General features: G+C 28.3%; 1 protein-coding gene across 1 annotated transcript in view; it reads left to right on the top strand.

The window, feature by feature from the left end:
- Positions 1–16,231, top strand: part of LOC108777717 (uncharacterized) — an 83,965-nt gene that overhangs the window by 59,427 nt on the left and 8,307 nt on the right. The window contains 1 exon segment of the mRNA XM_018544671.1: positions 13,442–13,569. Coding sequence (XP_018400173.1) covers positions 13,442–13,569 — 128 coding nt within the window.

Below are 16,231 nucleotides of genomic sequence, written 5' to 3' on the forward strand. Positions count from 1 at the left end.
GAGAGAGAGAGAGAGAGAGAGAGAGAGAGAGAGAGAGAGAGCTTTAACGGTAAATTCTGAGATTTTTGGTTTCTGAAGTTACAGACACGTGTAAAGTTCGAGGTCATGTATGGCGGATCGCGTGCTGAACAATAATATCACTGTTACAGTTGGGGAGTATCACGTGTTAGTAGCAAATCGGATTTTCGGTTTTTCAAACTCTTTTCTGTATCAGTGAAGCGGAATTATTCCTAGATATTTATTAATCTAGAAAAGTATTAAGTACTCTTCACAGTTTTTAAGCCTTCAATAAATTGACGAATATTAAGAAGGAATATATCATTGATATTATCTATATGATCCACATATTTTTTTAGTTAAAATTTTTTAATTTCCATTTGGAATTGATATCTTTTCTACTTATGTACCTTTACATACCTTTGATTAATTTACCGATATCAATTACATTTATTTTTCAGTAGGAATCATGATTATTTAATAAGTAATAATTTATCTTTAAAAATATATTAAAATTTTGAATTTTTTTTATTAAATAAATTTTTTTTATTTTAATTAAAATGATTTAATGAATTAAACAACATGACTTTGCTATGTATTATACTCATTATCAGATTATATAGTACATATTTTGCAAAAATTTTTTAAAAATAAATTTTGCTATTTTGTAATCTTTCAAATTCTATCAATATTTTTTTACAAAATAAACTTCGAATTTTTAAAAGATGATTTGAAAGAACTTTCTGTTTAATAAACTCTGTATATTAAATAATACATTTATCACTGTTCATTAATATTTATTAAAATTATCAAAAATTTTTAGTATTTAAGTATAAACAGGAAAAAATTGTTAAATATGTTTTACGTGTTTTTGATTAGTGACATTAATATTTAAAATTTTCTACCGCTAATTAAACTTATTAAAACGATAACTCAAAATCATGAAGCAATTCAATAAAATTGAAAACAATAATGTTTATAATAGAAATATAACGATGTTGTTTCTGAGTTTGCAAAAATTGGTTTTATTCTTTGTTGCGTGTAGCTAGCATAACAACATTATTCCAGCTACTCTTTTTCACGCTATGCTATGTAGCTATATTGAATACGGAAAATAAAAGAACGAAACTCCACATGCGATATGCATGGTCAAAGGTCATCGATGAAAAAAGTCGTAGGTTTATTGTATATACGTTCACTGTAAATCAGAATAAATAAGGTATAAAATTGGCGTAATATAGACGCTCGGACATCGTATCGATAAAGAAGAAGAATTTGACTCGGATATGATTCACGTGTATGCATAAAATGCTTAAAAGCTTCTATTCTTGTGCTTCCACCTTATGGTAATAAAGATTCATGAATATAAATAAATGTTATGTGAATAAAATATTGGAATTATTGATTTTAAGAATTAGCATAAAAATTAAAATTCAATCACTTCTCCCTAAATTGATGATTCAAATTTGACACGCCATGTACGCGACCACATAATGTATACGCAACGTCGGTCTCAGAATTGTGACATTGATATGAACGAGGATAGACACTGGTATCGGCGTTTCGAGCATATGTCGCACTATTAATCGATTATTGTGGTACAAGGTGTAATGTCAGCTTCAAAGCAAGGCATAGTTTGCTTATCAATCAGATGTTGAAAATTACACAATTAAATGAAATATTTCGGAAAAATTGAACATGAAAAATTATTTTGCAATTTATCTATCATCCAGAAGCAAAAGATAGTACGAATTCTCGATGAATATTAAAATTGCGATAGTATTTAATTATAATATAAATCGACATTATATTATACATATGAAGAATTCAATATTTTCTTAATACTCACACACACACACAAAATCTCAATTTTCTGTAATTACTGTTAAATGACAAAAATCTTATGATGTTTGCTACTTGCTTTACGAAATTTCTACCGTGAAACTCTTCCTTTAAACAGGTTTTTATTTCATCTTGATTTGGGATGCAGCTTTAAAGTAGCTACATAAGCCAATTTAGTGAAAGTTTCTAGCAACTCGCTAGACGGTCCTGTGAAACTTCAACGCCTCTTTACGTCGTATTATAGCTGTTAGTGTCAACATACACAGAGTGCGCTTGTATGTAATATCTTCCTTGTAATTTCATTACGTCGCTGTTTATGCACGTAAAGTTTGTTGAAAATATCATGACCTGAGCATGAATATTGTGGCTTTGGGAATTTGCGATTGGAATCTTCGTGTTTGTCGAGGTTATCTAAGATGATACTATAGTCGAATGTTTGGAAAGTGGGTGTGTTTAACGATCGTGTGAACTTGCGGAAAGACAAAGGTGACGACTATCGATAGAACGTCAATTTTCGGTCGAGTTTCATGGTTCTAGTTCACACTATCTTCCCGCAACTTCGAATTCGTTTTGTAGCTCCCCTTCGAGGCAAACGTTTCACTGCGGGCGTCTCTATGAATTGGAAACCTCGAAACTTGCTGAATCGAAAGGGTTCAGCACATTTTCATTCTATTGTAGACTAATGAGCGCCCTAGGGATCTTCTTTTTTAGCTATATTCAGTTCGAAGACGTGAGCTCTTCGAGCTGTTTCTTTTAATTAGAAGATATTTAAAATTGAAGATATTTTTTATAAATATTGACAAGGTTAAAGAAGTTTCTAAACGAATATTAGAATTGCGCGCACTTCTTTTTGAACAAAATTATATATTTGATATACTGTTAAACTCATAATGTCAAATTATATCCATTTTAATTAGATTTCTACAAATCGTCATTTTCTACTTAATATGTCAATAATTCAACTGAAACAATGGAGTTAAGCAATATAACTTTAAGAAAATGTATTGAAAGAAGAAAATATAAATTTGATTAAAATTGATTTTATTATTAAGTACATACGTTAATATATTTTTTTACGTTAAAATGAATAAAAAATAAATTAATTTATATTTTGACATATCGTACATGGAAATTAATAATAACAAAAATGTTATTTTTAACTTAAAATTAGGTTATTAATAGTTAAAAATTACCCTTTAATTGTGTATATACATCTTAAGTAAATATTCGATAATTAATGCTTTTTTTTTATTAAACGACAATTATTATGGATGATAAAATTTAATAAAACTTCGACTGAACATTCATCATTCTCGGAAAGAGCTTAACGAAAGCTAGAAACTTTTTCTCGATGGTTCTTTCGCGTACTTGCTGATTAGTATCGCACATTTGCCTTCGTTGAGATTCCTTCTTCGGTGTTTTTTACAGTGCATTAGAAAATTGAAATCGATATCTACCAAGAAACGAGCTACATTTTTTATTACTGCGATTACAATAAAGTTAATTTCGTGATATTTCTCTTCCAATTTTCATGGTTTGATGTTATGAAGTTGAATGAATAACATCGAATTCTATGATCGGGAAATTTTCAACTAATTGCAAATCGTGTTTTTGGCATCTTTTCATATTCAATTCAATAAAAAATTAAATCTGATCTTTGATTTGCCGTATTGAGTGAATAATTAATTTGTAATCCTGAATTATGTAACTAAATTATATAAATGTTGAAGATAGTAATTAAATTTTTACTTAGAATCTCTCTCTCTCTCTCTCTCTCTCTCTCTCTCTCTCTCAAAATAAATTTCTATATAATATATATATTTTTAATTCTTCGATAAATTATAATAAAATCTATAAGTTTTTACAATTTAAATAATTTATAAATTTATATTATATATATTTTAATCTCTTTTAAAATTTATATGTGATATTTTTTATATGCTACTTAATAAAAATAATCAAAAATAAATGAAACGAATGATATTTCATACTTCAAATAGCTTTAAAATTTTTCAATATGAAATTGATGGAAAAGTACATGTATAATTTATATGTATGACGTATAAATTTTTTCTTTTTATTTGATTTCGTTATAAAATATAATTATTTTCACTTGTATAATCTTGTGTTTATTCTTGATCTGATACTATTTGGATTGATTTTCGATAGATGTGTGATTAAATCTATCATCAATTTTTTATAATTTTATTATTCATTTTTCCATTTTGTAATCGCTTATATTACCCTTTATTCTAGATTATATGTTGTTATAGTCTGTATCGTACAATACTTTCATAAATACTTTAGAAGTAGAGTAAAAATCCTAATACGAAAAAATGCTGAAGCCGCACATATAATAGTTTTTGAATTATGATTGATCAAAGATAATTTGTAATATTTAAAACTTATATATAGCCTTGACATTTTTATGTTAGGATTTTTGTCTTAGAATGTTTTAAAGAATTCAGAAATGGTAATAGAAACTAATAAAAGTAAAATAGTTTCTGACTTATAAGCATATAAAATTAGCTTATAATTTTAAAAGTTATTTCATACAGGATATTTTTATATTAGAATTTTTATCTACCTCTAGAATACATTGTAAAAGTATTGTACGGTAGTTGTGAGACATCTTGTATATTATATGTGTGCTCTTAATAATTTGTTAATTCTTTCATTATTATATAATCTCATTGTTTTATAAACTATTTAATAAATAGCAATTATATACATTACTCTATACATGATAAAGAAACTCACAACATCTAATTAAAAAGAATTTTTTATATAATTTGTAAAATGCAGTAAATAATATTTTTGAATTGTTTTTGCTTGAAGATCAGTTAATGAATATACAAGGATCTTAAAATAGAATATTATAATATAATGATGTCTTACAACAGAGATGAATTTTAAGACGAATATATTTTAAGACGAAGATGAGAGAGAGAGAGAGGGAAAGAGAGAGAGGACATTATAAGTAAAAAAACGCGGGATAGGCTCTTTTATAAATCTTTCATTGTTCTATAAAATTGTTATTGTACTTAAAAAGATTGTATTATACTTTCCGGAATATTTTATCGTTATGTCCCTATTTTAAGCCCTGACAGTTACGATAATTACTTTGTGAGTATTTGCATTGCAGATAAATGTCAAATACTACGCGTCGCGAAATAAATGAAAGTTTATTAAATTCTTTATGATATATTTAACACCATTCTCTAGTAGATGTAAATGGGAAAAACCCGTGGTTATTATTAGCTGCACTGCGTAATAGAATTTTGAGCTGCAGCTAATTAATTTTTCCGTTTGTGAGACATAACGTACTGTTCTTGTAATTTTCATCATCCGTTTCTTGTATTCTCACGTCTTTGCAAGAACTAACAAATGAGCATTCTTAGATATATACAATAAATAATATATAAATTGAGAGTAGGCTCTCTTGAAGTAAATCAATTAAAATAAAAAGAGCCAATTGCAGGATGTAGTTGCGGAATTCTTATTTATTGTATATAATTTTTTGTTTGAACGTTTAAATGTGCCTGAAAATAGGAATCATAATAGTATTGATTGATAAAATATTTCTTTTATCTCATTCCAAATTTTACTTAAAAAATTTTGATATCATAAAAATTCTTTTAAATAATGAATATCCGTTAATCTTAATTTTTTCCATTATCTAAAAAAACTTTACAAGAAATTTTCACAGATGAGTAATATAGTGTTTCTATTTCACATAATTCTCACAATAACTGGAATAATGACTAAGAAAAGGAAAACGTTACTTTATAGTTTATATTGACAGAGATAATTTAATAAAGTTAGTACATTGTATATATACTTATTAAACTTTTTATTCTACGGTCATGAAAACATTGGAAACAGAATTTATTTAATCTAAAATGTATTAAGTATTTGAAAGTAAATACGATTCGCAATGATATAATTAAATGTCTATTTATTTCTAAATAATAATAAATATGGAAATATTGCATGAGATATATATTTCTAATATTTGTATAGATAGTTTATTTTATCAATTTTAGAGAGTCTCTTTAGAGAACAATTAATTACAGCAGTATGCGACAATAAATTATAATTAGAACTAGAAATATTTTGCGGGTTATAAATATTAAAGAAAAATATAATTTTATTGCACGAACTTCACGTATCGTTTTTATTTCATGTACTTTCTAAATTAATTGATATTTTATTTTATCCTTGGCGTAATGGGAAGCACTGATTACTTGTGTGTTGTTATTTGGCGTTCCATTAAATATGATTTACGATCGCGATTCATATTTTGTGGAGAGAGTATGCATCATCGTCGATGATATGTCTTAATTTCTCATCGGCGGTTAGAATAGATATGGCACAAAGCCATTTGTTCAGTTTATATAGAGTGGGCGGCGGATGGTCGTTACCTTAAATAATCGACGTTATTTTAACGAAACGTTTTTCTTTACGGAAGTTAATTCTTTTGAGATAAATATAGGTTAATTGAATATTAGAAAAACGTTCATAAAGTTTAAGTGATTTTATCTTATACAGTTTTTATCGAGTTAAGTATGGTACGAGAAAATTCTTATTTTTTTTACAATCCAAATACGTAATTTCGAATGTAAACTCACATGTAGGTAAACTTATCTCTCTCTCTCTGAGCTTTCCTGGCATCCTAGCTTTCAGTCTCGTTAGCTATTAGCAATCAACAATCTGCAGTTCTACGATATAATTTCCGAAAGGATTTAAAATCCAAAATCTAAATTTTTATTTGTAACCGTTTTTGTTTTAAATTCGTTCGAATTTTAATTTGTATAATTCGCAGTTTTTTTTTTCATAATTATCACACATGAATTGTGATCTAAATAAAAATAATATCGAACATTATTTTTAAGCATTATTTTTAAGTGGTTTAATTGTAATTAGAATTTTATTTATATCATCTAATTATATGCTTTGGTATTAAATAAGTTAACAGTATCTTTATTTTATTTTTAATTTGACTCTTCGCCCTTTTTTATTTTTGTTAATTATTGTTATATAAAGAGTCCTTGATTTTTCAATTTAATTGTAAATTATCGTTGGGTAACTTCTGCTAATAATAAACTTTCTACGTGACGTTGACGCTGCATTAATTGCGTGTATCCTCTCGTTGGTTTTTATACAAGCTGCTACGATTATATATAGTACGAAGTCGCGTGTTTTGGACCTCTCATGTAATAACGAGCGCAAATCGGTGTTATAAATCTGCAAAGAGGAGGCATTAAAACCAGAAGAATGAAACTACCTCGTCCGATTCCTGTAAATCATTTCTGTCATCGATAGTCGTCTTTTTAATATCTCACTTATATTTTAGTGAGTTTGAATGGCATCGCTGTTTTTTATACTTTATAAATTGTTTTTTGTTTTTAAAAAATGTTCAGAATAAGTTAATGTGTAATATATAATCCGATTTAGTATTTTAATTAAAAAATGTGTGTTCTATATAAATTTAATATTAAGAATTTAAATATTATAGAAAAAATATTTTGTTTGATATATCATCGATTTATTTTTTTCATTGTTCTCGCCTGAAGCTTTGCAGTGATTGTGAGATATTTTTTAATCGTCAACGAACTATTCAATTTATTGAAGTTATTTACGAATATGACGATAATGTAAATGTGAAATAATTTCAATAACCGCTTATATAATTAACCGCTAAACAATAAGTTGTATTATGGCGAGTGTTAATAAGCGCATCTCAATATTAGCTTGTGTAGCTGCCATTATGTCAGTTATAATTTTCGTTTACGTCTGAAGCGCGCTATGTGTTATAGAGGTTTAAATCACGTTTCAAAGGAGAGAGGAGAGAGAGAGGGGAGGGGTAACTAATTTGAGGTTTCCGATTCGGTTGCTTTTTTATGCCATGCTACCGTACCTTTCGGAAAAAAGTACTTTTAAATATTCAAACTGGCATATTTTATGCACGATGTGCTGGAGGTATTTCTGCCAATCGCTCCACGCGTTGCTCTACGGCCATAATTGTTGTAAACTCGCTCTATGATTCCAGAACTTTCCATTGACAGAAACTCACTGCAAGCTGATTAGCTCTATGCCGAGCTGGCTGGAAGTCTAGACATTTCTCTTCTACATTTCTCTCTCTCCCTCTCTCTCTCTCTCTCTCTCTCTCTCTCTCTCTCTTATATGTTATATGTATTAACCACATCTATACTGTATTTACTCTGCGTTGTACCGTGTTTCGCACTTAGTGCGTTACCAGATCGTGCTTTTAGTGCCTACTGACACTAGGGGTATACTTTGTCAACGATTTCTATTAATTTCTAACGTTTCATCGTTATTGATACGTAAATTTGAGCATAAAACCACAAGGAACGGAATTAGACCATAGATGAAAGATGCAAAAACAACATAGAAATTAAAAAATCGTATATCTAAAATAGAACTTTTTTATATATACACTAAATTTTGCATATATTATAAAAAAAAATTTAAGAAAAAAATTATACTAAAACTAAATCTCAATTTTTTTTTCTTAATTTTAGTATCTTTATTTTTACGCATAATTAAAATTTCTTTATAATATAAAACTATTTACTCAAAACTATTCATCATTGTTTACTGAAAAATTGTTGATAAAAACATCGGGTATAAAAGACGTTTAGAATATATTTAAAGTTCGTTTCTGTTTATTTCTTGTTATCCTGTCATCGTAAAAATGACAGTTCAACAAGAAATTTATTAGACGTCGTATACCGCAGGTAAGGTTGGTTTTGTCGATCTATACAGTTGCATCTCTCCTGATAGGTCTTGTATAAACTTGTCGAACTTCTCAACCTTGCTAGCAGTTGATAGACGAAAGTAGACATCAAATAGCGATAAGAAGGTATCGATAAAATCTGATTAATTAATTTTAAGTTGTATTTATTAAAGTTATATAATATAAATTAATTGGTTTTAAAATAATTCATTGATACTAAAATGCTTTGCAGAATTTTTACAAGAATTATTTCAAATGTGGTATGCAGATCTTGAAGTAAAAGTTGAACGAATTCATAATTTATAAGTTTCTTTTTATATGTATATAAAACAGATTTGGATAAATTGATAAGGATAATACTTTTTTGAATCTCTTAGATTATGAAACAAAATTTGTAAATAGTCTGCAAATTTTTTATGAATAAATATATTGAGTATTTGTTTAATTATTTATAGTGTAATGTGAGTAAAAAGTATTTTATATAAAAAACATACATTCTAAATTAATTTATTAAACTTTTAGATCGCTATTTCATTATTAAAATGTTTATTACGAATACATGTATGCAAAGTAAGTTGTAATTCTTATGCTTCGTTTTTTGAAATATTAGTTAAGATTATTCTGCTTATTATTAAGTGTCTCTGTCGATTTGTATTACTTATTAATTTATGACACGCTATTTTCGTAATATTTATAGAGGTAACTAATGTTTCTCTATAATAGATAATAATTCAGATCTAATATTAACACGTTTTGGGAGTTTTATAGTGCGTAACAATCGATGTATTTTCCTCAGTAATCAATTTGATGATCCGTTTGTCGTAAAATGATGTATCATTTTTTTATATTATTTATGTTTATAGATATTTCTCTATTTGTGCTGATTTCCGTACGTTGGGGTTTCCGATCATTTTTCCTATTATCTCTCGTCTTTATGTCTCTTTGAGTAAATTCCCTTGCGTACGCTATTTCCTTTATTTTTTGTCCTTGATTCTCGTTTTCTGAAAGGGGAGGATTCTTAATGGGCAACACAGAACCAGAACGGTAAGATATGTGCGCTTTTGTGGAAGTTAAAGGCTCATGAACATTGGGATAGGGATGAAACTGTCTGTTCTGATCTTCCTTGTTCTGACGATTTTTTTATCTCTCTTTTTTTTTCGTTTAGTAAAAACACGATTTTCGCCTTCGGTTTCGCAAAGATCACATTGTCGGGAACCGTTAATAATTCGCGACGGTTCTCTAAATAATTAACAAAGGTTTATGTTATTTTCATTTGTAATGTTTTCATTTAATTTTTATCTATCGCAGCTGATGTGAGTAATAAATAAATAAAAGAAAAAATTGTCGTCCTTTTTATTTACATTTTATTATGTAGTTTTTATTTATTATTGGATATCCATTAGAAATATTTACAATTTCAATATTATCCTGCATTAAACTCCGGTTTAACGAATATAGATCTCAATAATTAATTTAGGAAACAAACATGATCGAAATATTTTTAAGAACATAATTGGTGTAGTTATTTAATAATTAATTAATTATGTAATAATTAGAAAAATTATATTTGAAATTATAATTGAGATAATTATAAAATAATTTTTTTAAGTATAATTTTTCTTATTACAAATGTTACCAAACAATCAAAGAATTGTGCGCTTATTGAAACTTTACTTTGTCAATTATGTTTGTAGAAGAAGAGGGTCGCGCGAAAGTAAAAATCATATAATTTTTACTTATAATAGATTTTGTAAGTTGAAAATTAAGAATTTTTTTTTCGTGGAAACGGGAGATCTTTTTATAGGTTTTGTATAGAATGTCTTATCCGTAATACTGTTTGACTCCTGAGGCAACAACGTGATCCAATCAGTAAGTGCGTTACTTGTTGCGAAACGTGCTCATTCGAGTAACGAGGAAATACGAAGATTCTCCATTTATATCATAACAAACAAATAAGAGAGGAGAAATATTCTAATGGAACAAAATAAATATAAAAAGTTATGCATATTGTGTGATCTCGTTATATTCTTTATATATTTTTATTTTATGCTGTACTAACATTGTAAACTTGAAATTTATTTTATGAAAACATTTTATTAATGCTCGATTTAGACCGAATTTCTTTATAACTTTGAAAAAATGAAGTTTGGAAGGCACTTCTAAAAAATTTTCAATTTTTCGAATTTAAAATTCTTAGGATCTGCACATTTTCATCATTTCTTATGGAAAATGAAAAATAATTCTCGGTTTTATTATTTATGTGTCTTCTGCAATATGTATGATTAAATTTTTGAAACAGACATGTATTCTGAATCTAAGAATTTAACGAGATTACAATGTCATAACTTTTTATATTTACTTTATTCCATTAGAATATTTCTTCTTTCTTATTTGTTTGCTTTGATCGAGGTAAAAAGTGACATTTAGAAATAATAAGAGAGAGAAATCTAAATATTAAATATATATATAAAATGTAATTTTTATGTATATTTAGTATATGTTATAAATATATATATATATATATAAATTATTATTTTTATATTATATGATATTTAATATAAAATTGAAAAATAATAGAAATTATGTGTTTTCGAAGCAGGACACCTACGAAGGTTTTGAAATACGCGTGAGGTAGCGTGTGTCAATAAATTTAATAGAAATCCTTGTGCTGCGCGACTGTCGTAGAACGACAAGTTTTTTTTATATGTTTTGCGTGATGCTCTGATTCGGCTTTTTTTTTTATCGGGAAAAATCCTGCCTTTACCGTCTGTTTGATCTCGCGCACGTGAAATATACTTTAACGCGTTATAGCACATATATAATACAACAGCGCGCGTTTCAAAGAATGTTTCTTATACGTGGCATGCGTCATGTATGCACAGATATACATGTGTTTTTCTCGATTTTTCCACAAATCGATACTAAATCCTTCCTTTTAACTTTTTCGTATCGGGTGGACACGGGCGGACATTGGTGACACACAATGGTGCTTGATTGACCGATACTTACCCTATAGTCGTGTGTGGATTTTTGTCATGGATTCGTACCGCGTTTCAGATGAGAAGCGCTTCTGTGTCATTTACCGAGAAACGTGCAATTTGTGATGATATCGATCGTATGAGGACCATCCAAACGGGACAGAAGTTGCATTTTTTTCCTTCTTTTTCTTAGGGTAGAAATCGCAATTAGCGTTCGTTTCCAAGTATTGTAGTATTTATACGCGATTGGTACTTCGATATAAATTTTTGTAACTTTTGAGAGAGAGAGGGGAGAGGAAAGTGATGGAAAAAGAGGAAATTACAGCTGTCGTCTTAGCTATTCTTTGAAATGGGAGCAATAATAACTTATTGATGTAGGATATAGGACGATCGTGATTCTATTTATTTTCAGCGTAATCCATTCTGTGTTCGTCAAATCTTCCCTTTAATAACTTTGCTGTTTATATTTGAAGTAGAAAAGTTCATCGTTTAAATATATCTTTCTATTGAGCTATGCAAGAAACTGTTTGAAAAAATATATAATTATATTAAATATTTAAAAAAATTTTTTTTAAAGGATAATAAACCTTTCGTGTCGTGCATGTCTAACTTTTATATTATGTCTTACTCTCATACTAAAATTTTTATTATTGTAAGCATATGATACTAAAATATTATGTAATATGATTAAATAAGTCTATATTCATAGTGTACTGTATTAAATTACATTTTTTTTAACTGTATGTTGTTGTCTAGCTATTCATGTGTAAGTCAAAATTTTATATTATGTAACTTTATTTTTTACAAGTACTTAAAAAAAATTTGATAATACAATAAACGTGTTAACTACAAGAGAACAAATAGTTTGGTACAAATCAAATAAGAAAAGGCATCTTATTAGTAATATTCATGCGCTATTTTAGTTCTAAAAATTATGCGCCGATTTAGAGTATGTTAAGTTAGCACCCCAACTATAGTACTCAGGAGTTCTGATTAGAGTTCCCACTTCCTTTTGACGAGACGAAGAGTTCCCTATAGTTAATAACAAGTCGAGAACTACAAGAAACGCTACTCAGAACTACTCGGTACTCTCAAAAAAATTTTCATAGATTTTCACTATTTTTTTTAAACTTTATTATATTTAAAAAATGTTTTTTATGTATCAAGAACTCTAGGTATTCACAAAATAGTTCTGTTAAGCTGATCAGAACTATGCGACCTTGAATTTCGTTAAAAAGTTAGCACCCCATTTTTAAAAAATTATTAAAAAATTATTATTAAGCGCAATTGTCATTAAAAATCATAGATAACTCTTCGTATCGTCAAAAAGAAACAGGAATTATCATCAGAACTATTGTATCTAAAAATTAATTTTTCAAAAATTTTTAAGTTTTTTTTTATTATTCGAAAATTTTTTTTATTTATCAGGAACTCTAGGCAATCGCAAATTGAAGCTATTAAGCCGCTCAGAACTATTCCACCTCGAAATTCGATAAAAAGTTAGCACCCCATTTTTAAAAAATGTAAAAAAAATGTTTATTGAACGGAACTCTTGTTATTAACTATAGGGAACTCTTCGTCTCGTCAAAAGGAAGTGGGAACTCTAATCAGAACTCCTGAGTATAGCACCCCTATAGTTGGGGTGCTCACTTAACATACCCGCCGATTTAATTTATTAGGTCGCTGGAAACGGAATCGCAAACTTGAGCTAGAATATTAATGTCACAAATTAATCCAATCCTACATGTTAATGCTATAAGTTACTTAAGCACTTCATTTTGTAATTACATCCAACTAATGGGTTCGGAGCCTTAAAATTATATTGGATTCCATTATCATGCACGTTATTTTATTTCTGTTTTAGCTGATATATTTGACGAAGTAGACGAACAAATCAAGAAACATGCTGGTCTACAAGCGAATTGTGTAGGTGGTGGTAGAATTGAGCACGACCCCGACGAAAAAACCATCAAAGTTTATGGATATTCGCAAGTAAGTCCTGGAATTTAGTCTGAAATTTATCGGTATATTTATTATTTGAGCAATTTCATATGTCCTTTATTTAACCGACATAAAAATAGTTTATTTTTACCGTATGTATGTTTTTACTTTAATAAAAATAACGGATTTCTGTTATAATAAGTATAGCATTTCGTCCATTTTTGTCTGTTTATTACAAAATAACAGCTGTTCGAATTTTCAATTGTCATTTTGTTTATTTTGTATTTTCTATTTAATTCTTATTATTCACTACGGAATATTGTACGCTGCATGTACAATAGTATATATTTTATACATTTTCCAATGCGGAGATCCTTTGTTAATCGAAATTATGTTCGTACTTATCAAAGTAAGATTGACAATTGATCGATATGAATGTCTGGAGTGAATCGTGATATATTCCTAATATCAGGTGGTGGCTTTAAATGCGGACAGAGGAATACCTATATGATTAAAGGCGCATAAACATTTTCACCCCATTCTGTTGCTTATTACGAGCTTCACACCCACGTTCAGCATCGTATGTTGAACTTTAGCGGATTAAATTCGTTCGACCGACAGAATTGGTGCCTCTGACGCAATATAATCGAATAGGAAGTTACATGCATTTTATCAGTGTTGAATTGTACGTGTAAAGGAGAAATTTCTTTCTGTGAAGTATAGTCCTTATACATTCCCAATATCTCTTATTATGTTACCGTAAACGCAATAGTTGAAACAATAGGAAAAGAATTTGAAACGTAATATCGATTCTTCTTTAAATTTAAACTGAGCACAATTCTAAAAAAGTGTCTTTTTCAATAACACTGTTTAACACCCCAATTTTTTGCGAAATGTGTCATAATACATATTCCATAACATTTTTTTCTCGTTGAACATGATTGATAGAATTTGTGTAACACATCGACATTTTGAATATATTAAGGAAATATTGAATATATTAATGAAATAAGCCAAAAATAATTTTTATCATTTTTTTAAGTATATATATATGTATATATATATATATATATAAAATATACTTTAAAGTTTTTCACACCAAACACGATGCCGTCGTAATACATCAGGATTTAAAAAATTGGGGCGTAATATTAAATTGAAGTAATTTTTTATCTATTTTATACATTATTATATGTTTAGCGTGAAAAAATCTTTAAAATATAAGTTATGGCATTTTAGAGAGAGAGAAAAAAAAGTTGATTTTTTTACTGAGTAATGTAATCAGTAAATCGATATTAAGATAGACTTTTGTATTCAACAGTAAAAAATACAAAAATCCCGCTATTTCGCCACGAAACGTTTCCAGATATTATAAACCTTGAAGCTGATCGATCGACCTCGAAGCGTAAAATTGCAATTGCATTTACGTAAACTTGTCCGTCGACTTCCATAACGCCGTTGGATTTTATCGAGCTATGGCATTTACGATCGTAGGTATCTCGCATAAATAGTACAAGACAATTATTACGAGTGTATTGCAAAAACTCAGGCGGTGTCATAAGTTTTTACTTTCACACGACATCATTTAATTTTATAGCGTGCTAGTATTTTATCGCGTAATGTACTAGATCAAGCATTATGTTTTTTTATTACGAAACTTCTTTTACGCTCTTATTTAAAACAGTATTTTATCTTTTTTAATTTTCTTTTCTTTTCCGTACATAAATTTTATAATGTCATATTATTACATCGACAATTATCATCACGTATAGACATCTTATATTTGAATATTTACTTGATTTATTCGACAAAAAAATAGATAGTTAATTTTAATTAAAATCCATTGCTTTAAGTCTGTCATTTTTTGACAAAATTTCTTTGAAATTTTGCCTTGACGTCACATCAGGATTACTACTAGTAACCTTTCTCGATGTAAATTTGAATACTGCGTTGAGTTTATTACATAAAGAGTTGTATAACTTCAATTTGGCTGCAAGTTGCAATTTGTAAGGACGAAAGTAAGGACGCTATCAGGTTATCGTTATCTTTAGTAAATAAATTTAAGTTGTATAAGAGAAAGTACGATAGATATTGCGAAGTTGCGCGCGTTTCGTAAAATACCATATGATATGAACGCCTCAACATAATGCTGCATATTCATTCTATTCCAAAGGAAATATCGAAGTGCTATATAGATATTAAATATAAGGAATGAACAAGCTGATATATCTTAAAGCAGCTGAAGCGTTCAGAATTATTTAATCAAGAATTTAAATTGAATTTCGCAATCCATCCTGGAAAATGGATAATTCATATTACGAGATTCGCGGAAAATTGACAAGAAAATATTTTTTTAAACGTGAGATTTAGAAAAAAGATTCGAGGGTATATATTAAAAAACTAAAGAGCCCCCAGATAGAAATGAAGTGATATTAGTAGATTTAAAGAGGATCGCCCTCTTTAAATCCGACAACGCCCGGGGGAGAATAATTTCAACATCGTCCTTGATGTGCTCTGTTTTCGTATCGCACAATTACAAGCAACAGGGACGTATTTTATCCACTTCTGTCTTCTTGCAGATTATTCCTTATCCTATGAGATCGTGGCTTAATACCGTTAAATTTGCGCAGAGTAACGATATTATGTATGAAAAAATTAAAAAGTATCAAGTTATTTTATTTATATTTATAACAACTGTGATTTTACTGTAAGA

This window comes from Cyphomyrmex costatus, unplaced genomic scaffold (genome assembly GCF_001594065.2).
Source record: "Cyphomyrmex costatus isolate MS0001 unplaced genomic scaffold, Ccosl1.0 scaffold457, whole genome shotgun sequence".
Classification (NCBI taxonomy): Eukaryota; Metazoa; Arthropoda; class Insecta; order Hymenoptera; family Formicidae; genus Cyphomyrmex; species Cyphomyrmex costatus.